Source organism: Rosa rugosa, chromosome 6 (assembly GCF_958449725.1).
Source record: "Rosa rugosa chromosome 6, drRosRugo1.1, whole genome shotgun sequence".
Classification (NCBI taxonomy): domain Eukaryota; kingdom Viridiplantae; phylum Streptophyta; class Magnoliopsida; order Rosales; family Rosaceae; genus Rosa; species Rosa rugosa.
In genome coordinates, this window is record NC_084825.1 from 41,552,453 (window position 1) to 41,578,363 (window position 25,911).

Here is a 25,911-nt window from a genome sequence, read left to right on the forward strand (position 1 = left end):
TTACAATTCACACTACATATTTCATTTTTTAGAATCTTAAGTTTTGTCATTTTGTAGTGTGGATTGTAAACATGTGATGTTAAGATATTATAAAAGGAAACATGGAGTGTGGATTGTAAAATGAGGAGTGTGAATTTCACTCTCTTATGATATTTACAATTGTATTTGCTGACAAACCAGGAGATATCAAAGTCTAATAGTAGGATCCTATGATACGATGGCATGCTTGTGTTAGCTTGCTAGCTGGTTGCTGGTTTTACAAATAAAAGTTTAGAGCATTCAACATAGAGTAAACTATATCCCCAGCTTGGAGTTGTAATGATCTATAATATCACTCATGAATCTAGCTATATGAACTTGTATCTGATATGCATACACAGCTGTACCAATTTATACACTTATCACATAATGAGAACATCATCGAACTCCGAATCTGATTTCTTCTTTCTTACTACGAGCTGTGAGTGCTTAACCACAACATTCAACAAGGCTACACCCTAAACACTTTTGCTTATTCTCTCTTCTTCTTTCTTCTGATTACATATCCTTTCCTTCATTAATGAAGGGGACAGAGATGACTGCAACCCTGACGTTTCCAGAGGGCTTTAAGTTCCAACCATCAGAAGAGCGGCTAGTGAACCATTACTTACGGAAGAAACTATTATTCCCTGAAATTGATTTATGTCAATATGAGCCTCATGAATTACCAGGTAATACTTGCAATATTTTCTTGGTTTGTATTATATGATCAAGTTTTGTTCTCTTGTTCAAGACCTGTAGTTGGTTTTGGTTTTTTATTTTGTTCTTGTCATTTCCATTTTTCACCAACCCTGAATTTGTAAATGAAATTAGCTGTCCAAGTTCTAACCAAACTGCTCTGTATACTATGTAGCATTATCATTGATAGAGTCGAATAAAGAGTGGTTTTTCTTCAATCGGGGGAGAGGCAGAAGAACTAAACAAGGTTACTGGAAGAAAACTGGATCTGGCCGTAAAATAAAGGCTTCAGATAAGTCGATCATTGGTGAACTGAGGCACATGACATTCCATTGCTCTCCCACAGGGCAGGTGACTGCATGGGTTATACACGAGTATTCTCTTCTTCCCGACCAGGTAATCCTTCTTTGTTCAGTTTTGTGGGTTATGAAACCTAGTAATACTAATTTTCTGCATTGTTAGAAAGTCTACGATGCATCGGCAAAAAAGCATGCCATTGAGTGTACCTTAAAAAAATGAGTGGTTGGGCAAAAAAATCAATCTCCGAAGGCAGATATATGCATGTGAGATGCTTTGCTCACATATATTGTAAACCTCATTATGAGGTTTGGTCTAGCAATAATAGAGGTAAGTGGCTAGCATTAGAAATGATATTAGGTATGTGAAGAGTTCCAGTTCGAGACTTAATGCATTTAAGAGCTGTGTCGAGAAAGAGAAGTTAGAATCTAGAAAAATATGTGCGTTAGATGTTCCAAGTCAGCTTATATGACAATTGATTTTCAACTTAATAATGTAGAGCAGCTTCGTTTTTTATCACTTGCTCTTTTATTGCTATACTTTGTTTACATGATGAACTGTGACTTAATCGATCATGCATGTAGGGGGACATAGTTTTGTGTCGGTTAAAGTTAAAGTCAATAGACGATACTGCAACTACTTCTGATGATTTGGATATGGAGGACGTTCCAGAGGTGAGAATCATAAGCATGGATATCCATATCAACAATTAATCTATATATGTATTATATGAGGCTGTTCATTTTTCATTCATAGAGATGTATTGGGGCTTCTAACTTTTGTTTTCATTAATTGGTGTTTTCCTGTTTATGATGTTCTTGGTTGAGAGTTTTTGGTTTTGGTCCTCCTCTTTTGTCACTTTCTTTACAATAGTTATTTTTCTTGTTGTTATGAGGTTTTTGTGATAATGTGGAGTGTATGTCCCACATTGAAAAATTGAAAAAAGACTTTGCAATAAAATTTATAAAGACTTTCCAATCATTGCCGATTGATTAATTTAGAGTATTTATCACATACAATTAGTTTTGGTTGTAAAGCTTGATAAGTTTTTTAATCAATGTTCAATGATGGTTGATTGCCTCTAATTTAGAAGATCGAGTTCTTATACGATCTTATTATCAATGCTCAATGATGGTTGCCTCTAATTTAGAAAATCAAGTTCATATACGATCTTAATGTGGAGCTCAAAAGGTATGAACTAATGCTTATTTTTGTGATTCTTAACTCAGCTACTTGATCAGCCAGAAGTAAATCTGGATTCACTCTTTCCTCCACTTGAGCCACAACAGGAGTGCCGCCCCTATGTACGGCAGTCACCATTATCCACAGAGCTGGGAAATGATCCAAACACCAATGTCTATTACAGTGAATGCAGTAAGTGGCAATGTGCATTAGGGACTGATGATTCATATCTTAGACATCTGAAAAGAATTTCAACCAATGATCATGAGAAACCAGTTAGACATGCTATGGCTAAGTTTCAAAATAGAGCTACAGCTCATACGATTTTGGAGGTGAGAATGGTATGCTATTCAAAATTGATCTGAAGCACAAGAAGTATGTCCAAACACCAACTCATTAATGCTTGTTTCTTTATGATTCTTAATCCAGGTGTATCCTCAAACCGAAGATTCTGCAGAACTCGGAGATGCTCTGCATTATAATGAATGTAGTGAGCTTCAATCTCCATTTGTGGACAATGATTCATCTCTTACAGAGTTTTTGAATACATGTATTGCTGACCAGGATTATTACTCCTCTGAAGAATCAGCACTGATTCCTTCCAAAGACTCCAATCTAGCTACTAAAGTTAAAAGGAAGGGTCTGTGATGGGAATAGTGGAGTAAGAGGCGATACAAACACTGAATTAGTCCATGAAGGTGGTGAACCACAATATCAAAGCAGGCGTTGTGAACCACAAGAGAGGTCCGATAAGAATGTGGCTCGTATTACAATCAGTGACATTGTCCTACAAAGATTTGCACTCCCACTCATGTTGTTAGGTAATTGTAAATGTATTTTGGGTTCCATTGGGTAGTAGTTATTTGGGTTAATTTCATTTCACTTAGCTTTTCTATCTTAAATTAGTTGTGCCCTTGCACTCATAATTTTGGCACTTCTAATATCATCGCAAATGTATTTTAGGTTCTAATCTCAATAGAGTATTAGTTCTTTGGGTTAATTTCATTTTATCGCCTCTTTGACTTTTCTATTTTAAATCAGTTGTTCCCCTACACTTACAATTTTGTTACTTCATATCATCACAGAGGAGCGCTCTAGACTAATCATAAATACGGACTATTCAGGTTGGACAGATTTTTCGGTTCATCAATTGATTTGATCTAGTTCGGGGGTCAATAAACCTCTTAAAACTTTTATGAGATATCCGGCTACCTCCCCATGGACCTCCGGCGACTTTTCCGGGGTGCAATAAAACTTTTTGTTTTCTGTTTTTTTTTTGGGGGGGGGGGGGGTTCAATAAACCTCTTATTACTTTCAAAATCACAAACATCTTCATTTTTCACTGAATATGACCTCAATAAAACTTTTGATGGGGGCAATAGAACTTTTATTCGGGGTAATAACAGATTTTATTGGGGGTCAATAACCCTCCTAGAACTTTTATGAGACCTCCCTATGGACCTCAGACGACTGTCGAGATCTGACAAGATCTCCAACGACCTCCTGGGGAATTCTGGCCAAGTCCGGTAAGGTTCCAGCGAGGTTTCCGCAAGTCTGGCAACCGGTGACCGGAAACCCGACATGACTCAAGTTTTATTGCGTCCTAATAAAACATTTATTAGTAGGCAATAATAAATTTATTGCCCCCAATAAAACATTTCCTAACTTTTATTTCTCCCCATTAAAATTTTTATTGCCCCCCAATAAAACCTAAATAGTTTATTCCCCCAATAAAACCTCCTGTGAGAGTCCAGCAAGGACCAGTGAGATTTCGGCGACCTTCGTCGTGATTCCGGTAGAGTCTCCAATGACTTTTTTCTCTTCCACTCTCTTTTTCTCTATGTGACAAAGGGAGAGGGCAAATTGTCCCAATAATAAACAAAAAACAAAAAAAATTAATTGGGTATTACGGCAAAAATATATAATGGATAAATCATCAATTTTATAATGGTAGTTGAAATTTGGGTAAATTGACAATTTTTCTGTTATTTTATTTCTCTAAGTAGTTGAATAGGATCAACTTTCAATTACAAATAGAAAAGAAATACTCAAATTAAAATTTTAAAATTGTGCCTAATTTTGAGATGGTCCAAGCACAGCCCGTGTATTGGCCATATACGAGCATAGCCCGATACAATATCGGCTTAGACTAGGGGTGGGTTCGGTACGGTACCGGATCTTGAAGCCCAATACCACGTACCGTACCAAACTAAGTTGGTACACAAAAAAGCCTACCATTACCAGCCACAGAAGTCGGTATACCAACTTCTCGGTATACCAATATCTCGGTTCGCTTTCGGTTGGTTGGGCCTAGTACCGAGTTTGAAATTGGGCCAAATTTCAGCTAAGGCCCAACTAAAATTTTAAAAGCCCAAACCTGTCAACAAATGAAAAAAATGCAATCCTCACATCAATTTAAAGGGCCAACCTGGAAATGAACAAACTGGAAATGAAAAATAAGCTAAAAACTCTCATACATCAATTTCACTACTTGAGTTCATCACTTATTCACTTCAGTTCATCCATTTCATGGCTTCATCACTCCATAGTTCATACGAATTTTAAGTCAATAATTCATAGTTCACACAAATGAATCAAAATATCAAATGATACAATAACTAAGTGCAATAGTTGAAAACAAAGTGTTCAAGGACTCAAAGTTCATCTCATCATCATTTCATCACTTCATATTTGGTTGCTGCCTCTGTGCTCCCTCAAATTCAGTTTCTGCAAAAATAGTTTTTGGAAATTCAGTTTCTGCAAATTCACACTTCATATGATGTTTCTGCAAATTCAGTTTTGTTGAAAATGGTAAGCCATATTTTACCTTTGTGTGCCATATTTCTGGAGGAGGCCACAAGGCTCAAATACAGTCTCTGGAGGAGGCAACCTAGCAAGTCTAGAGCCCTGCATATTTAAGATATAGTCTGTCACTTAACTTAGTTCACATCTTACCATACGCTACATTTCATCAAGACCGTAACCAATAAACAATCAACCTACCTCACGACAATGGTAATTTGGACCAGGAAGGTGGGTGGAGTAGAATGTCAGGATTCGAAGAAACTGACAAGTCTGCAACAAACAGTAGCAACTATGAGAGAAATGATGTCTCGTTTTCTCTATTCCTAACAGAACTTAACATACACAAACACAAAACAATAACAACACTGCCCAACTTATATTCATCAGTTCAAAAAGGTACGCCAAAAAAATTACATAAAGAAAATAAAAATCTAATAAGATTCCAAAATCAAATTAACCAAAATAACTACATCAACGTCATTACCTATTTGCAAAATCAGGTATTAGGGTGAGCATAGTTACAAACCAAAATAAATCAGTCACGGAATCAAGCTCTCAAATTCTATTTATAGAGGTAAGTTGCCATTTCAACCAACATTCTCATAAATCACTCTGGGTAAAATAAAAATCCAAAAGAAAAAGATGAAATAGGATAGGCAGAAATGCAATAACCATCACTTACTACTAAAAATGCTAGAACCCTACACCATATTAGATTGAACAGAATACAGGCACATTACAATATGCTATAGAGAAGAAAGCATTGCAAAGATGACATAATGAACCTTACCAAGACAAAGGATAAAAAGATGAAGGTGAACAAGGTTTCACTAATGTAAGCTCTCTCTTCCCCAAGCTCCTGCAAACACCAAAAAAGTCAATACAACAAACCACACAAAATTGAATGTAAGACAGCATTTCCAAACAAAGAGCTTAGCAGTCTCATGGACTGAATGCTACGCATCAGAAAAGTTTAGAAAACTAGAATCAACTCCGAAATCCAAAACTCTCTGGTGGCCTTAACACTTAATCCATATGAATCAGATAAACCAATGAATGCCCAGACCTACAGATCGAATCTCACCAAATCCATATGCGAGAAATTATATTTGATTTTCAGAAATCCGAGTCAAAATCATACAAACAAAGCAACAGAAGGAGCAGAAATCCAACGCCAAACTGAAATTGAAATTGGTAAAGAAAGAGAAACTGATGAATAACATTCGATTCATGACTCAATCAAGAATCCAAGTGCTTCTAGCTAAAATTAAACAAAGAGAAAACTCACCGCCGTAGGACATGAATCGAACTTCAAAGGAGAGGTCCAGAGGCGGAGAGTTCTGGGTTTGACTCAGCAAAGAACTTCAAAGGAGAGGTCGAGAGGGCGGAGAGGCGGAGATTTCTGGGTTCGAGCCTTCGAGGCCTCGAGGGAAAGAGCGGCTGAGGGAAAGAGTGGGAACTGGATTACATCTGTAGTCGTATTATCCCTTTAGGGTTTGGAGAGTTCAAAGTCTAATCGACGGTTATAATAAGATTTGATTAATGATCAACGGCTCAGATCGATGGATATAAAATATATTTAAATAAATAAATAATATATATAATATACGGTACGGTATACCGTATTTTTCTGAAAATCAATACCAGTACCGTACTATTATCTGGAGTTTGGTTCGGTACTACCGTACCAATATCTCGGTAACCGACAAGTTGGTTACCAACATTGTTGGTTTCGGCTGGTAATCGGTTGGTTGGTTTGGATCGGTAGAATTTGCCAGCCCTAGCTTAGACAATAGACCGGATCGGGCTTAATGTATAAGTAAATGGGATGGCACGAATCTGGTATGCTAGGAGTTGCTCTCAAGTCTCAACCCCACTATCTTTAGTCCTCCAATTTATAGTCATTAATAGAAGTTCCTAGACCATTTCATCAATGCATGTTCATGATGCAACCCTCATCTCTCTCATTAACTCTCTAGAATAACTAAAAGGTCCAAACATGAATTTAACCATATATTTATTCTCAATGCATGAACTTAACCATGCAATTTCCCATACATGTAGAGTTATGTATTCATCCCATGTAAAACATCTCCACTGAAGAGAAATAGTTCAGCTGAACCACCCAGATCAGCTTCTTTCATCAAGCAACACAGCCGAGCCGAGCCGGATAATTAAGCACCAAACCCGACACAATAGGGTAAATTCAGAGAATATTACTTCCAAAAAAGACACCAAAAGTCCTACACTGACTTAACTAGTTACCCTTAAGCCTGATGAACTTCTGAAAAAGGGATCCAAAACACACTGAGGTGCCGAAGAACGAAACTTGCCCAAATGAATCGAGTTGGGGCAACCGGTTTGCATCCTCTACCTCTAGGCAATGCGGCACGGGACTGGCTGCGCTGGGATGGCGGCCTGTCGTCCCTGTAGATGTTCATTTTTTGACACTACCTTTAGACAAATTCCAACTAATTAAAATCAAATGCGACCAAATCTTCAGTTAGGTCTCTCTATATTGTCTTAATCCCGGTACTATGCCAATCACCTACCTTTCGTCTCTGCCAATACTCTATAGATAACTGGATGACTACTCCAAATACCGCAAGTGATATTTTTAATACTCCCTAAGTGTTTTTTAAGTTCAAACCAGACCCAAAGAATGTGTATATAAGTTCTCAGCTGCGTTTAAATCCCACCTATTATGTGTTTAAAAGAACCCTTTGCTTGGAACAAAATTAAAGAACAATTTACAAATAGTCGATCCATCACTCTCTTCCACTAGTGTCAGTATAATGCTCCGCTAATCCATCACCAATGATATCGGTTGCGAATTTGCTATCACCTACCAAACACAAGGGGTATTTCTTAGGAACCAAATCATCCTTGCTTCATGCTACCAAAGCACACGTGAATTCGCAACCTGAATATTTCTCTAGAGTGGAGACATTTCCTTCATACTCGACTCTAGTCATAAATCCCAAGCAACTCCACAAAATTCTGCAGCGTAATTTGACGCTAATCCGCTCTTAATTTATCGAAGAAGATTGTTGTCATTTTGTCGATCTAAAATATTAATTAAGCTGATATTGTTATTGTAAAGAGTTGATGTCATGTATAGCAAGAGAAATTTAACCACCATGATTTTTCCTTCAAGAAAACTCGTTGTACACTTTACAAGTTTGACAAATTATATCAACACCATGATAAAGTTACATACCATTTTTCAATAAAATAAACCCCAGACCCATTTCTGGATGTGGATATAATAAGAGAAAAGTTAGTTGACCTTTCTTCTTCAAAGTGAGCTTTAGAAGAAACCTCTCAACCAACAAAATAAGCCAAAGTTTTCATTTATATATCTAGATGTTTATGTAGGGAAGAAGAGGGGATCATGCAGGAATATATCACAGCACACTAGGCCAAAAACACAATGAATTGGAATCTCTTGCTTCCTGAATATCCAGCATGGCAACCCGAATGGAGCCGCGGAGATATTCGACTAACATTCTTCAAATGTTTAAAATGGCAGGTAGAAGAAACCTTGAATCCAATCGAGTGCCCTTACCACTACTACTGCGATAGTGTTTATCCCGGAAACTATTCACCTGTTGTAGATAATCTGGTTCTTTTCTTCGTAGTGTCTACATACTTGGCAACCTTGGTCATAATGGTAATGCACATTGCAGGAAGAGCGCAAAGTTGTGTTCAGTCGAAAAGATACTTGCTTCCTTCTGGTCCAATTGCCCTTCCGCTGATCATCTTGGCCCTAGCCAAGGGCCACCGAATCAACACCACGTTCCCTCTCTCAAGTACTGGTCCAGCCATCCTCCAATTGGTTCAGATTTCTGCTCTAACCTTCACCAATGGAGGTGACAACGACATCAAGTATGTGTTTTTCGAGGCATCAACAATCTCTGGAATTTTACATGCAAGCATGTACCTGGATGCTGTCATCTTACCTTACTATACTGGTTTTGATGCTCTGGTGAAATCAACTTTTTCGGGTGAGTGTCCATCTTGTGTATGTCGAAATGAAGATTTGGTAGTGGGAGGGACACTGGTATCCTACACAGGATGGTCCTTGACCACTTTTTTGGTTGTGGGTACCCTGTGCTGGAGAGTTGTATGCAGGCTCTATGGAAGGAAACTAGGAAAGTTCATACTGATTAGGTCTTTGCTGGAGGGTTCAAGTTGGATCTTGATGATAATAGATTGTGTTTATCTCACCAAAAACTCGCCACCAGATAGATTGATGTTGCGAGTTGCTGCTTTTGGAGGCATACTTGTTTTGATTTGCCTTTGTGTAATTAGAGAATTATGCACTTGTATCACACAACTACATTCTGTGTATAAAAGTAGGGCAGCAGATGTCTGCAACAGAAGCAAGATAGAAATGACAAAATGATGTAACATATATTTTCATAGCCAATGAACTATAATCATACGAAGATTATTCCAAGAGTAACTAGTCTTTTTCTTGTATTCAATACGCAAGCTATCAAAATCACTGTAATCCAACAGCACAAAGCGGATCTTAACATAAATCAAAAATGCTCTGGGCTGATTTACTTCTTGCAGGGTGTAGCAACTCTTCACCTTCAACACTTCCATTCCACCAGAAGAAGGGCTCGAGTAATATTCCAGAACAACTCACAGAAAAAACCTCCTTCTGCTAGTGTCCATCTCAGGCTAAGAAAGAGAAGAGAAAAGAGAAAATTGCAAACAATTGAGTAACTATATGGATATCTTTCAATATTTTCTTATGATAAAGATATGAAACCAATATACTGAAATGAATTGACTGATAAGTGGATTACCTTGTGAACCCACTCAAACTCCCCTCCTCTAGGATCAAATGTCCCGTGCTGCAGACTGATCAATTTAAGGGTAAAACGAGGACCACATTCCTGAGTGTTTAAGATGGGAAAGACCGTTAAGATCTACATTTATAAATGATACAATAAAGAATAAAGACAAACATAAACTGCATGCTATGGTAGATGTGGCAATACCCTGCCTTCCTATGTCACATAAATGGACCAAGAACGAAACATAAGGACATTTCAAGTGGTGGATGAATTTCAGTCAGGGCCCTGGGCCAAACCAGATCGAGACAAGAAAGCAAATGCAAGAGGAACAAATAAATAATTGACACCAACCTGTAGGCGTGCAAATGGTTTCGCTTCAGTAATAGCATCAGCTTTGGAATCCTTGGTCTTTTTGCCCTTTACTTCAGCCTGTTTAGTTTCTTTGGTTTCAAAAATGTACCTGAACACATAGAATTTAATGATCATCAGTAAACAAAAAGCTCTACAGCAAAGGAAAGTATATAAGATCACAAGTATAAGAAAGAATCACTGCAAGAACTAAAAATAGCAAAGGAGGCACACCGATGATGCCGGAAGAATATAAAATCTCGCTGGTTGTGGAAAGTTACAACTCGCCGACCACGAAAATTTGGTTCTTGAGGGAAAAGTGACTGTATTAATCTGAAGAAAGCAGGTGAAAGAAGAAAACCATTAGGAGCTTGAAGGTAATCCATCCTTACATAAGAAACCACTTGAAACTAATTGTACAGGGAAAAAAAAAATGAAATTACCACAATGTGTGATGAGGTGTATTTGAACCAAAAAGTCCTAAATGCATCTAATATAATGTGAGAAAACATTTCAAACAAGTTAAGGATTGCAACCTCCCAATACGATGACCAAGGCGTGTTGTAAAGTTGTTTAATACAAGCTCAGGCTCATGACTGGTTGGATTTCCATGATTCTGCAGGCATACCAAATAAAGAATAAGGAAAGAAAATGACAGTTAACGCACACCCTACATTAATTCCCCAGAGATGAAAAATTAATACTTTGCAGAATTTTATTCTTTTGGACTCTTTCAAGATTTTAAATCTCAATGACTCCTCATTTCACCAACTGAAGAAAATAAAAACCTTTCATCGCAATATGTGGCAAAACAGTATAAAGATGGTACTGTTTTGATACATGCAACATATAGCAACGAACCTTGATATCCTTCCGTAAAACGAGCTTTGAGAGCTTAAAATGGGCAGTAGGTCCATTAGGTAAGCCAATTATTAGGAGAGCATCTGAAAAATGATTGCAGTAGTTGAAGTCAGATAAAAAACAACAGGGAAAATATGGGGACGATCTCATTTCACACAGAATTTAGAAGTTAAAGACATCAGAAGCAAAGTCTGAGAGACCAACCTGGTTCCCGGCGATTGGTATGAACAACAATTAAAGAAGTGAATTCCTTTTTATTTGCATACTCTATAATCTGCAACAAGAAAAAAGATTACATATATTAACTGTCTGAACTCCATGATTGTTACATTGAAAAAGTGAAAAACAAATTGATATAAAAGACAGAAACGGTACCTTTTTCAAGTCATACGTGCCTCTTTTATAGTACTGCGCATTTGGGATCACCGAAAGTAGTTCCTCTATAAAAGCAGGACCCCTCTGTAAACCACCAAAACAACAAAAAGCATAAACCTTAGCACACATTGACAATCACCTAGTCATAAAATATATCAGTTCCGTAACCAACAAAAGCTAAAATAACATTGAAAACAAGTAAAAGACCAATACATACAGAAGAGTTAAATCGGCAAGTGGTGATCAATATCTTCGGATTCGATTCACGCTTCAAAACCGCACTAAACTCATCCGCATCATTTCTAACAAACAACTGCAAATTGCACACATCACAAAAACCCCCCAACATTTTCATCTCCATCCATAAAAACATAAAATTCCCACCAACCCAACCAAGTAATTCAACAAACCTCTTCGTCGTCGGGCCTACAAACAGTCTCATCCTCCTCCCTGGTGTTCTCAATCGTCTTCGGAATCTTCCTCGCCGGAGGCTACACAATCCAATTACCAAATCGAAATCAAATACTACATCTTTCTCCCAAAGAAAAAAAAAATCCGAAATCTTAAGTACAAAGTACAAACCAATGCAATTAGCCAAATACCAAAAAGATTCAATTTTTATAGGAACTAACAGCAATGGGGCTAAACCCTAAACCCTATACCTCTTCGCCGAGCTCGAGAGCTCGCTTTTCGGCGGCGTCGCGGGCCTTGACCTTCTTGCGCTTATCGAGCTTCTTCTCTTGCTTGAGCTTGGCGTGGACGGCGGCTCTCTTGTCCTTGTTCTTTATCATCGACGGGAGTATCCCCTTCTTCTTCTTCTCGATCTCCACTGCTACTGGTTTGGGCTCTTCTCCTCCTTCGTTCTCGCTCTTCTTCCTCTTGAAGCCCATTTTGGTAATTTGCTTCGATTGCTATTGGGAGCAGAGCCAAATCGGAGTGCTCGGCCGGAGAATCGGAATTGGGGGTTTTTCTACGGCTACGGCGGTGATTAGGGTTTTAGGGATTTGCCTGCGCACCGTTTTCACTCTCGTTTTGGGTTTTATATGTTTGCTGTGGTGTTTTTACGTTGTTGCCCTTCCTCCCCACTTTTTGGTTTCTTTTGCAATTGGCTAATGTATTTTGGTTGAAAATTTTGGAAACCCTAAGAGTGTGTTTGGATGAGGGAAAAAATGATGGAATTTAATTGAAAGTGAGGATTTCATAATTCCTAAAAGCCAATTCCCTCGTTTGGCATTATCAGATTGGAAATTTTAAATTTCTTTGTAGAAAAAAACGAAGGAATTCGTTATTTAAATTCCTCACTTCAATTTCCATCAAAATAGATGTCATTTACGAATTCCTTTGCAGTATTCAATTTTTATTTCTAAAACAAGACTTTTTTCTATTTTATCTTTTTATTTGTTTTAAACTTTCTTAATTTATTACACATTTCAAATCCTAAATAGATGCAACCAAACAATAGAAATTGCAATTAATGGAATTTTAGATTGATGGAGTTAAAGATTCCATCATTTATAAATTCCTATGGATTTTATAATTTTCTCATCCAAACGCACCGTAATATTCTAATAGCACGATTTAGAGGATTAAGATGAGAATTGGAATAAGCTATTGGCAAACTTATTGAGCCTCTGAAAGAATAAGAGAACCTCTGAAACAATAAGAGAATTCAGAAAGAAAAAGAAAAAAAAAGAGATGAATAAGGGGGTGTATTGTATTTGGATTTGTGCAGACTTTTTTTAAATGACAGACTTTTTGAAAAGTCCACAGACTTTTTAAAAAGTTGATAGACTGTTATGGATTTCTTAAAATCATTGATTTTAGCAACAGACTTTTATTGATTCATGAAAATCTATATACTTTTTTTTTTAGTAAAAAGAGGTCAGCCATTTATTGAAATTGAAAGATTACAACGATACGATGCAAAGATGCATCAACAATGAAAATAAGCAACACGAAAGGAAAAGATGCAAAAAGCATCTGAAATACAAAGAAATATGAAAATCGCAATAGTAGCAACGTCGAAACGCCAGCTAATTTTACACTACGGATTGCAGCCGTGTAGTGAATTGAGTAGTCGGTGGTTTGACTACCCATCGAACTCCAATGCACAAATTGACAAAAGCCAACTTGGCGCTGGAATGAAGGCACTCTTCCACCTAAAGATCGAAGCCGGCCAAGGTTGTCAGAACATGGCCATGTTGGCAGTCGATCTTTTACGAACAAATACCATAGAAGTGGGTCCTGGATCCAATACCAGTAAAGCACAAGAACCCCATTCCATTGAGAAAAACAAACAGCCCACAGAAGAGAATGGGTGACAGTCCAAGCCCCACATCCACCCGGATCCCAGATCCGAATTCGAATCCATTTGCCACCCGGATCCCAAATTCGGATCCAAAACTGTGGAGGCCCAAACACAGCAGCTCTTCTCCACCCATTACAGGTCCGACCCAAGCCCAAGACGCCTTGAGCCCAGAGCCCATTGGATTGTCTCCCAGCACCACCCGTCGTCGGAGCAGGCACAATTCGGTTCCACCAACGAGACTCCACCTGCCTCCACCACCAGATGTAGCGCAGGTCCAGCCCACTGTGCCGCCGCGCTTCCATACCAACGGCACCCGGATCAAACCACAGCACCGCCGTCGCTCGTCGGAAGAAAAAGACGACACTCCACTCAACAAGCATCCGCCGAAAACCACCAGACCAAACCGCCCTTACGACACGGATCGGATCTAGACACCTACCGTCGAGGAACGCCTTCAACCTCCCACGTTTGGGTCGTAACCGCCCCACATCGAAAGGAAAGATCAGACGCTTCTCCCGACAAAGCGTAGCAGCTCTCCCACCAGTGGTCGATTGTGAAGGTAAAGCCAACGCCGCAACCCACGAATGCGCTAGCCATGATTGCTCCGAGAACCTCAGAGGATGGTAAGAGATGGTCACAGCCGTACTCAATGGAGATGCCACCAAAGATGATGCCAAAATACCCCGCCGTTTAGGCTGAAGGGAGGTGCAGAGACGCCAGGCCCATTGGCGGCGCTCTCGTAGCCCTAGCAGAGCTCTGCTAGGTTTCATTCTCAAGAGGTTATAAGAACCTGTCTATGAAAATCTATATACTTTATTATGAATGACTTCTACAGATTTCCTAACTAGGATATACAAAATAAAAAAAAAATAAAAAAAATGAAAACAAAAAACAAAAATAAATAAAACAAATGCAGCCCAAACACAAAACAAAATAATAACTTGTTGTCTCTTCAATGCTCCAATATCTTCTAATAGAAATTGACTCAAATAAATTATTGTTAGTCTGTCTAGCGAGTTTGTTCTCATTCCTAATCTCCCAACAACATAAATATACAATATTGATCTGTTTATGCTTAATTATTCTCATCAATTTTGTTTTCGCCGATTAACATATATTGTAGCAATATTGGTCAATGTCTTGATCTATAATCAATCAATTGAAATTCAATTGTTCAACCTTTTTTTGAACCATAATATAAATTCAAATTAATGAGAATAATTAATTAATAAGATAAAATTTAATATGGTTCAAGGTCTTAGGGTTAGACCACAATATTTGAGTTTTAGGGTTTCATAAATCATTTTTATCGCTATTAGAGGTTCGAAGTATCACAATTGAAAAAAAAAAAAACAAAAATCACATTCAACAACTACAATGAACATGTTGGGTATCAAAAAAGGTTGATATCATAAAATATTAGAGAAAAGACAAAAAATTAAAGAAAGAGAGATGATGAAGGACAGACTTCTTCGTGCGTAGAGAGAAGAACTTTGATAGACCTTTTTTTTTTTTTTTTTTTTTTGAAGAGGAAACTTTGATAGACTTTTTGAAATCTTTGGTCTGGAGGCTGGAAAATTATTGGAGTTTGGTATGTATAGTTAACACTACAAAGTCCATGATTATCCATGATTTTCTAATTCCATAAGTATGAATGATATTTTGAATACCTCTGTACTTTTATTCATTTTTAAAAGTCCTAATTGAATACCCCTAGATTTTGGTGGAATTCATGAAGTCTTTAAAAATCCTAATTGAATACCTCAAGACTTTCATGGACTGTTAAAAGTCTATATTGAATACACCCAGACTTTTAAATTCCATACATTTCTTTAAAAGTTCCACTAATTCCATATACAATACACCTCCCCTAAGAGAATTTTACAATTTTTAATAAGTTTTTAATGTAGGATCCACTTGCATTTCGATACATTTTATATTAGAAAACCGCGTGATCTTGGATCTGAGACAGCTGCTCATATTGATCTGGTACTGGTTCTGGTTCTTAGGAGTTCGTTTGATAATTTTCGAGTTTTTGACACCCTCGGTTACTTTCGAACTCCTGGTGAGTGAATCACCTCTTCTAGGTGATCACAACACCGGTTACGGTTACGGCTACGGTTACTGTTACTATTACATTTACACTGCTTTCGTGACATATGCAGTGCAGCGATGTCGTTCGACATCAAGTCACATCCTGGTTACCTCTCATTCAAGATGCGTTTGTGCATCTTATTATCCTTTATTGTTTTCTCTTTATTATAGATGCGATTGTGCATCTCATTATGTTCTTTTGTTTTCTTTCGATGCTTTTGCATCGCCTCATGTAACCTTCGGTTATTACTTAATATAGTTTGTCGTCATTCCTTCAAAAAAAAAAAAAAAAACCGCGTGAGGTCATATTGGAATCATTTTTTTATTCCTTTTCATATTTTTGAGTTATCAAATGTGAGATAAATGTTGTTAACATTATTTCAATTCTTCAATGCCTAAAGTTATTAGCATCTCACCGTATAGTTTGACTTCATTTTCAATATGTTGTGGTAGTTTTGTCGTTTGTCACATTTTAGGACAATTTAAGATATCTGCAATTTAAGGTTATAAATTGATAGTTGATACGTATTGATCAAGTTTAAGGGTATATGGATGTGACTATGTGAGGCGCACAAATGAAGAAAATAATAAACTAAAATTTAAAATTGATCTTAAACATGACTTTTTATAATAAAAAAAGTATTTTATTTTTTTTATAATTTAGCCTTTTTTAAATTGAAAAATTTGGAAATAATATATATTCACGAATAATTCGGCTGATTTCAAAAATGTGCGAATTTTTCCAAATCTTTGAGAATAATTTGGAAAACAGGAATTTTTTTTCAAAAATTCGTTAATTGACTAACTAGGCTAGAGCTAAACACTCAAGTTAAATGTATAGGTCCAAGTAAACCACTCAGGTTAATTCTCCCAATAATAACGTTATCCAGGTGTGCTCCATATATCATATATGAACATCATGTAAGGAATTTGACAGAGTAAAAGCAGATAATCTCTCTTTTTATATGCATTTACCAAGAAGCAGCATCTAATTCCCTTTTGACAAATAGTTTTTGGTAAGAATTTCTGTAGCAGTACAGAGCAATCCACTATCCAACTTCTGGACTATCACACTTTAAAGCCAGGGAGTTTACAGGTTGCAAAATTCTGCTGTCTCTTGTTTCAATTGGTTAATGGTTCATGCAGCATTTTATCTGGTCATCACTGTTGCACAAACTATAATTTTTCCATTGCTACTAAAAATTTGATTAACAACGTACACTGATATATGTTGAATCCATATCAAGGGACATCCGCACCTTCTTCAGCTGCTTGTGTCTGCTTCATCACAGTTTCCTTTGCATCATTGCTTTTCCCCCACAGTACAACATACATTCCCACTATGACTAGGACAGATCCCACCACACTGGTCAACAATGACAAACTTTTAGCAGCAGGATAACATAATCAACAGTTAACTACAGTTTACTCCTGCACAGTATTTTATACATCGCATCTAACTCCAGACTGCTATCACCCATATATCATCGCTTATTTATTTAGCATAAATTGATTCTCACGTATCGACACGCCAACACAAATTGGTCTCAAGTCTTAGTTCAAATGTCACAATTTGTGCTAATATGTTGCTTTTGTTTGCTTTGAAGATGAACTTATTGAGAGTTACAATGTGAAAAGCACCTTATACTTGGATGCACAGTGTGCGTATATAACCCGAATGACATTATCAACTTTAATTCATGCAAAGTTGTTTTCTTGTCACAAAGAGATATAATATTGTTATCATGCTGTGTCAATATTGTGAGTCATCTAATATGTATTGATTAACAACATAACATGTCAAAACAGGTATATGACCCATATCGATATGTACAAAAGGAAAAATATGTTTGAGCCAACCTTCCAAGATAGATTTGTTCTTTCAAGGTTGAGAAGTCAAACATAGCCACAAAAATCTGGGTTAAGGGGGTAAATGCTGCTGTAAACAATGGACCCTTTTGTTTCACACACCATGACATCCCTACATAGCACAACCCTGATCCAATTGCTCCCTGTCTCAACCCAAATAAAACCTCTTAGTTATTGAATATAGGAATCTTAACAAAGACAAAATTTAGTTACTCACAGCATATAGGACACCTAATATCTCCAACTTCCCCTTCAAAACCCACATTGACATGTTCATGTCTCTCTCGGTAACCAAGCTCAAGATGGCTGATTGAATGGCACCGAAGAAGGACAAGATAGCTGTGCTAGAGTACTGAAATGGGTAGCTCTTGCCAATCTTGGCTTGTATGAGAAACCATGAAGCCCACAAGAAGCAACCTGCTGCTAAAAGCAGGGAACCAACTGCCCACTTCTCTTTATCCTTTGCTGCTCTCCTCATATAATCATGGTCTTCGTTTTGAGATGTGGCATGGGAATGTTGATTGGTTAGTGGCGTTCCTTTGTATAATGTCAGTGACAAAGCTCCACCAATACATATCAGAGCACCCAAGATCTTTGCTCTGCCTCCCTTGCTCTTAATGTTTACTTTCTCTAGACTGGAAGATGTTCAATAGAATGAAGTTAGAGTTGGGGCTAGAAGTTATTTTTCGGTACTCTAAAAATGAGATTGAGACTTTTCGAACAACAAAGTGCAATGTCGGAAACAATGCATGTATCAAGCATTAATTAATCAAAGTAACTCAATAAATTTTACCCAAATGGTAGTGCCAATAGGAAAGTGTTCACAGGAACCATGTTGATGAATGCACAGGAATAGGTAGCTGAGGTGTATTGGAGTCCAAGAAGAAACAAGTATTGTGTGAATGTTACCCTGAAAGATAATATCAAGTATTTACCATGGATTAGTTACTCGATGCACGATACCATTATCAGAAATTAAACAACAAGATCGATCTTATCAATTGGTGTTTTCTTTACTAACCCAATTAGAGCACTGAAGAAAAGGTGGCATATGATGCCAGGTGCAAGTTCGGGTCTGCTTTTTCTGCTAGAAAATTTCATGCATCACATTTATTTGATTAGATGACTCAAGCGAGTTTGTAGATGTCACATAAGAAAGATACGAGTAGGATTAATGTGAATTTGATATTCAAGGTGGAATAATAATTATTCATTGGCGGAAACTAAAAGATTAGCTAGGGCTTTAATCTCAAAATCTCTTGGAAATAAGACTCGGATACCATGTTGAAAAGATGGTCGCAAGGAGTCCAAGTATAGATCTTACCTTTCCCAAAACAAGGCAATGGGTGTCAATAAGACACAAGAAATCAACTGCCGATAAGTAACAACCACCAAATTGTGTACTCCTTTATCCAAAGTCAACTTAAGAAGCACATTGACTCCAGCAAAAGCTAGGTTTATGGCAACCATGGCAACAGTAGGCATCCATTCTCTGTAATTCACCATCTCTAATATGAGTCTCCCTCTCAATTCTCTGGTTATTATATGATTGAAAGCATGATGTAGTTAGAGACTCATTGCGGTTATATATAGAAGAGGAACCGCTCTCCCAAACTCCGGGATAAACCATTGTTTAATGCTTTGCATCACTTCAACACTTTATGCCAATAATCAACATGCAAATTTTTAATAATTTGTTTAGTACTCCTTGTTGCTGTCTTTCTACTGGAACTTTGCCATAAAGGCATAAAGTTAATGATAGAATCATTTACCAAGCTCATAATAGTGCATCACCGTCCATGACCTCATATAAGTCATCAAAATTCTCCTGAGTTTCCATTTTCACATATGTTCCTAATAATAAATAACTGTATTCTTCATCCCACTCTAGTGTTTTTTTCTTTTCTTGACAAGTCATGGGATCCGATCTCAAGAAAATGGTGGAGGCAGACATGATGGCACTCATTTCTTCAAAGGGGTATCTAATACTTTCTTTTACAGAATGTATTAGTGCCTTATTTGGGTGAAACTGTTAATGTACGTTCATTGCTGTTGGTCATTTGAATGCATTATTAGAAGAACAAATGAACAATGTGTCATATCTTATTTAGAAAAAGATATAAGCTATTGTAGAGCATTATGGTTATTGCTAATTGTTTATTAAATCTGAAGAAGAAATGCTGGTGATGCTTGTAACACATGCTGAAAAACATTTAAAAACATTGTGATATAAATTATAATTACACCGGCATATTCTAACCAAACAGAAATGATTATATTCTGGAACTCACTTGAACTCAGCTGTGTCAGCATTAATTGGTATTGTACATGGACTACAGAACTAGGAATATGAAGATAATATGCAAATCATCTATTTTAATTTTTACAACACTTGTGTTTTAGGCCTAGGCTTTGAAATAATAAGTGAGGATGGTACATGGGCTACGGAGGTTGCAAAAATAAGACTTCGTGGAGCCATAACTTAATAGTTTTACATGACCAAACATTGATCCTTGAAACTTGAAAGCTCAAATCTCAAAAGTAATCTCTATTATTTTCATTAATATTTTTGGATATCGTCCTTGATGTACGCCAAGTAAATACTATAACGAAGAGTTATATGGGAATTGAACATGGAGATTTCCTTCGTGAGATCATGAATCACCCCGTCTACCAAAAACATTCTCGACATTCTAACGACATTTATGGAATAATACACCTATAAATAGGGATTCACATACATTAAGTATCACTATACACCTATTAAAGCTGGTTTCGATTTGCTTTGAACAAGACAAATTTCAAACTGTATAGTGGAGATTATCGCCGAGTTGCTGTATCAGAAATCCACATGGAAGATTATCAAGCATGGTAACATCACTGATGATATGAAAGTTTGGATGAAGAGTAAGCAAGGTGCTTCTATCTCCCATACCCCTAGAACTGCAAATGCAGTTGCACACAGATTAGCAAGTGAGGCCTGTGAATATGTAGGCAGTTTAGAATGAACTGATTGTGTTCCTGAATTCCTTCGAGATGTTATAAGCTTTCAATAAATTTGATCCTCTTTTACTCAGGAAAAAAAAAAGGTATCAATATACTCCATAGTTTCTTGGGTTTTTTATATAATTGAATAAGAGATTATGCGATATTAGTTTCTTAGAGATAAATAATATAGGGAGCAAGTTTCACCTTTAATTCCAAAAAAGAAGGGTCCACCACACTTAAGAAAGAATTTTTTTGCAAAAGAGAATAAAATAACCCTAAGACCCCTAGTTCTCTATTACAACTGTAGCTTGTGAAGGCCTGAAGGCAGGGGCGGACCTATTCATAGGCCCGAAGGGGTCCGGACCCCCCCCCCCCAGAATTTTTGGTATACTTCAATTTTAGTTACGTATTTACCTTATTAATATTAAAAATAGGCTTAATTTAAGTATTACACCCCCCAAAAACTTCTATAACCAATCAATTTGAATAATTAATCAATTATATTAAGAAACATAATTATTAAATTGATTGGTCTTTATGTCTGAATAAGTAAAGTAATTGATTTGTTTTATTTGAAAAATAGAAAGTAATTAATTTACCAAGAAAACGTAAAGTAATTGATGAATAAGTTATGAGTGTTTCTATTGGGACCTTCAAATCTGCTCAGTTGACCTCACTCTATTATGAATTATTAAATGACATATATAACCTCTTATAAAATGACTATTAAGGACAATAATTATACCCAAAAAAAATTATATTTAATTTCTCTATACTTTCCAATTCAATAATATTATATTACATTCTTTATTATTTTCCTTATCTATTTTTATATTCCAATTTCACTACATACTCATTAACACATTTATATATATTTAATAAGAATTAAAACTATAATCAAGATCATGTGACATCAAAGTTCCTATCATAATATAGGTTGAACGCATATTGGTGAGGGATAACAAAAGAAATCATATTATGACCTAAATCCTAGTCTATCTATTATATTTGAAAAAAAAGAAAAAAAAAGAAAAAAGAAAGAGCTAGCCGTAAAAAGAAAATCTAAAAAACTATTAAATAATTAATCATGAGGTACAGAAAATAGAGAAAATAATTAAACATTAAGAAAAATTACTCTTCATTTTTTTTTGCACATCTACAAGAGAAAAAAAAAAGTTAAAAAAAAAAACAATTCTTTTTTATTAAAAATTAATTTTTAAAGCCCAATACCTTGTGTTTTTTTTTTTTATTGGATAAGAGATTTATATAATCTAGTTAAGGAATGAGTATGTAATTAATAGTTTGTTTGCAAATTATATGAGTGAGGTTATTTCAGGAACTTGAGTGAGGTTTAGTGAGTAAATTTAGTATTTGAAAATTTAATAAGAGGTGTAAAAAGTAAGGAGGTCAAGTGAGTAAATTTGGAGGTTCCAATAGAAAAACTCATAAATTATTACTTTCTTCACATGAACATTTGTAATCTTTATATGAGTTTAGGAGATGTATAAAATAGAATCTTGCTTGATTTGAAGATGAACATCTTCTATAAGGGAAATATACAAAACATTAATTTTTTGCAAAATTTTAATATTATATACTATATACTTACCCCCCCCCCCCTATGTCAAATCCTGGTTCCGCCCCTGCCTGAAGGGGTGCAAATTATGCATGATGTAGCTTATGAAGTGGTGCAAATTTGCATGATGCAACAACTATAGACTCATACAAAAGCCTCCTTATAAATATAAATCAACCACCAAGAACATAGCTAAAATAGTAACATATCATCAATCAATGCTCATGTTGATAAGGAAACCCCATAATGTCCATATGCAAAAAGAAAGAGATATACGCCAATGAGAGTTGGTTCAGTTGGCAATAGCGGACTTGAGGTGTAAACTCACACAAGTTCGATCCCCGCTACCAACAATCTCTCATTTGGTGGGCAATCTAGAAAATATCCTGCATAATTCCATATCAATGGGCTGGGCTGGGACACTGGCCAGTTTCGTAAGTCCTATTGGGTTGAGGTCATAGGTTTGTCCTGGCCCTGGTAGTGTAGGGAAGCCTCCCTCTTACCTAAACTTAAAAAAAAAAGAAAAAAAGAAAAGAAAAGAGATATACTTGGAGGAAAGGTATGCCAAATGTTAAGCGCAGGTTGCCAACCTATCGGTAATCGTATACCTATCACATAGAACATGAGAACAATGAAAGGTCATTGAGGGAATACGCATTAAACAAGTTAACCAATTAAGCAAGAGGCCATAGTGGAACGAAAGAAGGAGAAGTACTGAAAGCAAGACCACTAGTGGAAGCACTCTCAAGCCAAATATTATTCCAAAAGTTAAAATTAATGCAATTTCAATTCTCGGAATAGAACTCATAAATTTCGCGAAGAAAACCATCTAACAACCCAACTCTTGACAAAACCAAAACCAAGATAGCAACCATGCTCATGCTGAAATACTCCTCCACAAGTAGTTGGTCCGGGGTTTCCCTTAGCCAAACCATATGTTTTAAGTTTAGTCCATGGAGAAATTGGAGGATGTCAAAGAACTAGATGTGGAGCAATGTATCTTCGAGAAACTTGCTAAAACCCAAACCATGAGGGCAAAAAGACAACCAGTCAGCCAAAGATTGTTCAATTGAGGTGAGAACAGCTTACTAAATATTAAATTTCAAAAATCACCAAACAACCAAAACTAACTATACACATGAGCCGCTGTAACAACAAAAGATCATAGTTGAACCAAGTACAAACTCCAATTGAAAATAAATATTAAAGACCACACCTTTTGCACAATCCAGCTATAAGCGTGTCATTCACATTGCATCTTATTGTTCAAAAAGTTTTAATTTCATCATCAAAATAATGAAAAGTAACACTTTACACTAATTTTTCAACTGTATTAACGAGATTAAGAAAATTGTGTTGAAGGAATATCGATTTAGTGTGTCTTATCAAACTAGGAGTAGCAATAGGAGAGAAGGTTCTAGATTTCCCAATCCTACACGGATTGGTATTCCTTGTAACATTAGAACTAGTACTTTGTAATCCCTATATATAGGGCTCCTATTCTCAATAATAATATACACATCTCTCTCTACAATTCTCTCTCGAATCTATTTTACTTAAACACGTTATCAGCACGAGTTCTAACCACAAAGCAAAAACCAAAACTGCCGCAGCACCTAGCCCCTTGCTAGCCCGCCTGCTCTTGCAGCCCTCTCGGTCTGCCTACCTGTGTGCCTACTGCCCCAGCAGCCCCTAGCCCGAGCTAGCCAAGCCTTCGCTGCAGCCTGCTCCTTGCGCGCCCAGCGCTACGCACCCCTGCGCTCCGTGTTGCCCGCCTACGCGCCAGTGCGTCTGCAGCACCGCATCGCTGCACTGCTGCTCCTGCAGCTCTGCCGCACATCTACTGTTCCTGCAGCACCTACGCGCCCCTGCGCACGCATCCCTACTGTCCCTGCAGCACCAACGCACACCGACTGCACCTTTCCCCTTTCCTGTGCACGTCCGTCTGTTTGCAGGCTCCGAAACATCTAGTTCGAAACCTCGGATCAAAATATTTTCTTCATCAAAGTTGTTCATCTCTGTCTCTTCCATCTGACCTCAGAATTTCAGCCTTATCGGAGTTATGTTGAGACCAGTACAACAATCAAAGTGAAAACTGTTCAGAAGAGAATTTGCTCCGAATTTCAACAAGCTTGACCTTATAAACATTCGCTGCACGCCTCTACTCGAATTGCTTCGCTCCATCACGCCTGCATCGACACGCGCGTGATCCAAATACAAGTAAGTATTCAAGAGTAAGTTTTGAAGTTCCTATAATTCAAATATTTCTTCTTTTCTCGGGGACTTGAAAACCTCCCTTCTTCTACATCCCACCTTTCTTATAACGTGGGTTCGATTCTTGAAAAGCGGAATCGTGGGGATTCACGCAATTAACGAACTAAGAGCGTTCGTAAGACTTCGGACTAAGAGCGTCTGTAAGCATCGATTTAACGAACTAAGAGCGTTCGTATGCTACGGACTAAGAGCGTTCGTGAGCATCTATTTTGACCATTCAAACATCATTGTTTCGGTCTAATCCAATTATTCTTGGAAATCGATTTCTTGGTAGCATAGCTCGGAAATCTTATTTATATTAGTTTTCGTGGAAGCATTGACTCCGAAACTAACTTGTTCTTGTTTCATCTTTCAGGATGTCAAACATGAACAAACTCGATTTTGTTCCATTGGATTATGCAGGCAAAAGGTACTTAATTTGGGTCACTGATGTCGAGGTCCACCTTATTGCCCGTGATTTATTGCATACAATCCAAGAGCTTTGTCCTATAGAAACAGCTCCAGACCCTCAAACTGAGAAAGATAATTCCAAGGCACTTGCCTTCATGAAACGTCACATGGATAGTGACCTCCAGTTTGAGTTCATAAATGAGGATAGCGCCATAAAGCTTTGGCATGCGCTTCGCGAACGATATGGCAATGTTCGTGACTCCATACTTCCGAATACAGAAGCAGAATGGAAAGATCTTCGCTTCTCTGAATTTGACACTGTCATGCAATTTTATTCGGAAGCTCTCAGCATCAGAGCAATGATGCGTCTCTGTGGAAAACCAATCACAGAAGACCAATTGATTGAGAAAACCCTCAATACCTTCCCCGTCTATGCTATGAGGTCCTCTGACTTACTCCGGACTCATGTAAATGCAAGACGGATCACAAATTTTCAACAGCTTATTGAAGCTATGGCCACTACTGAAAGACATGGCAATGAACTTGTGCAAAGAAGATTTGATAGGCTTCAAGATAGCTATCAAGAGCATCGTCCTATGGCTAGAGAAAGTCGCCATCGACGTCATGATCCATACGATCGAAATGCTCAAGAAGGTAATCGCTCAAGGCGAAAATCCCACGACCGTAGGAGGCGTGATTTTGAGGGACATAGGGTTGGAAACCATGGAGCCAACGTTGGCCATAGGCACCACTTTCCAACGCCACCAGTCCTAGGGACTATGCATATTGCGCCAATGCGCCTCAATCAAGGGAGAATCCTCTTTATGGTGTCTATTTCTGATATGGAACGTCTGATCAATGGACCTGAATTTGCAATATACCTACGGAGGTAGTCGCATCATGTTGATCAAGACTTCGAGTTCACAAAGACTTTAAATCTGGCGATGAAGACAAAATGCCGCAGATTTTTATAGTCTTTATTATTTCCAAGAATTATGTAATGGCAATTATGCCTT

The 25,911-nt window shown here is 37.3% G+C and overlaps 3 protein-coding genes and 1 long non-coding RNA gene across 7 annotated transcripts; 1 reads left to right on the top strand and 3 right to left on the bottom strand.

The window, feature by feature from the left end:
* Positions 1 to 5,199: 5,199 nt before the first annotated feature.
* LOC133714980 (uncharacterized) lies at positions 5,200 to 6,410 on the bottom strand. Its single transcript, XR_009848909.1, has 3 exons — positions 6,290 to 6,410; positions 5,792 to 5,860; positions 5,200 to 5,271 (listed from the first exon to the last, which is right to left on the bottom strand). It is a non-coding gene; the product is annotated as an uncharacterized LOC133714980 (long non-coding RNA).
* A 1,806-nt stretch (positions 6,411 to 8,216) lies between these two features.
* On the top strand, positions 8,217 to 9,410 carry LOC133718056 (uncharacterized). The gene is made up of 2 exons (XM_062144852.1): positions 8,217 to 8,533; positions 8,691 to 9,410. Exons 1-2 carry the CDS (start codon positions 8,470 to 8,472, stop codon positions 9,407 to 9,409), a joined length of 783 nt encoding a protein of 260 aa, XP_062000836.1. The 5' UTR covers positions 8,217 to 8,469; the 3' UTR covers position 9,410.
* On the bottom strand, positions 9,395 to 12,423 carry LOC133718055 (uncharacterized). Its single transcript, XM_062144850.1, has 11 exons — positions 12,059 to 12,423; positions 11,807 to 11,887; positions 11,614 to 11,709; positions 11,397 to 11,480; positions 11,226 to 11,295; positions 11,022 to 11,104; positions 10,697 to 10,776; positions 10,395 to 10,493; positions 10,164 to 10,272; positions 9,822 to 9,911; positions 9,395 to 9,693 (listed from the first exon to the last, which is right to left on the bottom strand). Exons 1-11 carry the CDS (start codon positions 12,284 to 12,286, stop codon positions 9,655 to 9,657), a joined length of 1,059 nt encoding a protein of 352 aa, XP_062000834.1. The 5' UTR covers positions 12,287 to 12,423; the 3' UTR covers positions 9,395 to 9,654.
* A 4,097-nt stretch (positions 12,424 to 16,520) lies between these two features.
* LOC133717937 (WAT1-related protein At3g30340-like) lies at positions 16,521 to 19,288 on the bottom strand. Of its 4 annotated transcripts, none has more exons than XM_062144705.1 (6): positions 18,992 to 19,283; positions 18,689 to 18,754; positions 18,461 to 18,577; positions 17,885 to 18,302; positions 17,659 to 17,810; positions 16,521 to 17,164 (listed from the first exon to the last, which is right to left on the bottom strand). In XM_062144705.1, the coding sequence occupies exons 1-6, from the start codon at positions 19,171 to 19,173 to the stop codon at positions 17,041 to 17,043; spliced, it is 1,059 nt and encodes a 352-aa protein (XP_062000689.1). In that variant the 5' UTR covers positions 19,174 to 19,283; the 3' UTR covers positions 16,521 to 17,040. The 4 variants fall into 4 exon arrangements, with proteins under 4 accessions (XP_062000689.1, XP_062000691.1, XP_062000690.1 ...); XM_062144706.1 differs by having other exon boundaries at positions 16,522 to 17,164; positions 18,689 to 18,751; XM_062144707.1 differs by lacking the exon at positions 18,689 to 18,754 and having other exon boundaries at positions 18,992 to 19,281.
* Positions 19,289 to 25,911: the final 6,623 nt, after the last annotated feature.

Bases quoted from the DNA above. Each gene is read 5' to 3' on its own strand.
- LOC133717937 (XM_062144705.1), bottom strand. From the start codon at position 19,173: ATGGTGAATTACAGAGAATGGATGCCTACTGTTGCCATGGTTGCCATA. The intron at 18,578-18,688 runs GTTAGTAAAGAA...ATTATCTTTCAG, and splicing joins TTCTTCAGTGCTCTAATTGG to GGTAACATTCACACAATACT. The intron at 18,303-18,460 runs GTAAAATTTATT...AACATCTTCCAG, and splicing joins CTATTGGCACTACCATTTGG to TCTAGAGAAAGTAAACATTA.
- LOC133718055 (XM_062144850.1), bottom strand. From the start codon at position 12,286: ATGGGCTTCAAGAGGAAGAAGAGCGAGAACGAAGGAGGAGAAGAGCCC. The intron at 11,710-11,806 runs GTTTGTTGAATT...TGCAATTTGCAG, and splicing joins GTAGGCCCGACGACGAAGAG to TTGTTTGTTAGAAATGATGC. The intron at 11,296-11,396 runs GTACCGTTTCTG...TTCTTGTTGCAG, and splicing joins GCACGTATGACTTGAAAAAG to ATTATAGAGTATGCAAATAA.
- LOC133718056 (XM_062144852.1), top strand. From the start codon at position 8,470: ATGGCAACCCGAATGGAGCCGCGGAGATATTCGACTAACATTCTTCAA. The intron at 8,534-8,690 runs GTAGAAGAAACC...TGCACATTGCAG, and splicing joins TCAAATGTTTAAAATGGCAG to GAAGAGCGCAAAGTTGTGTT.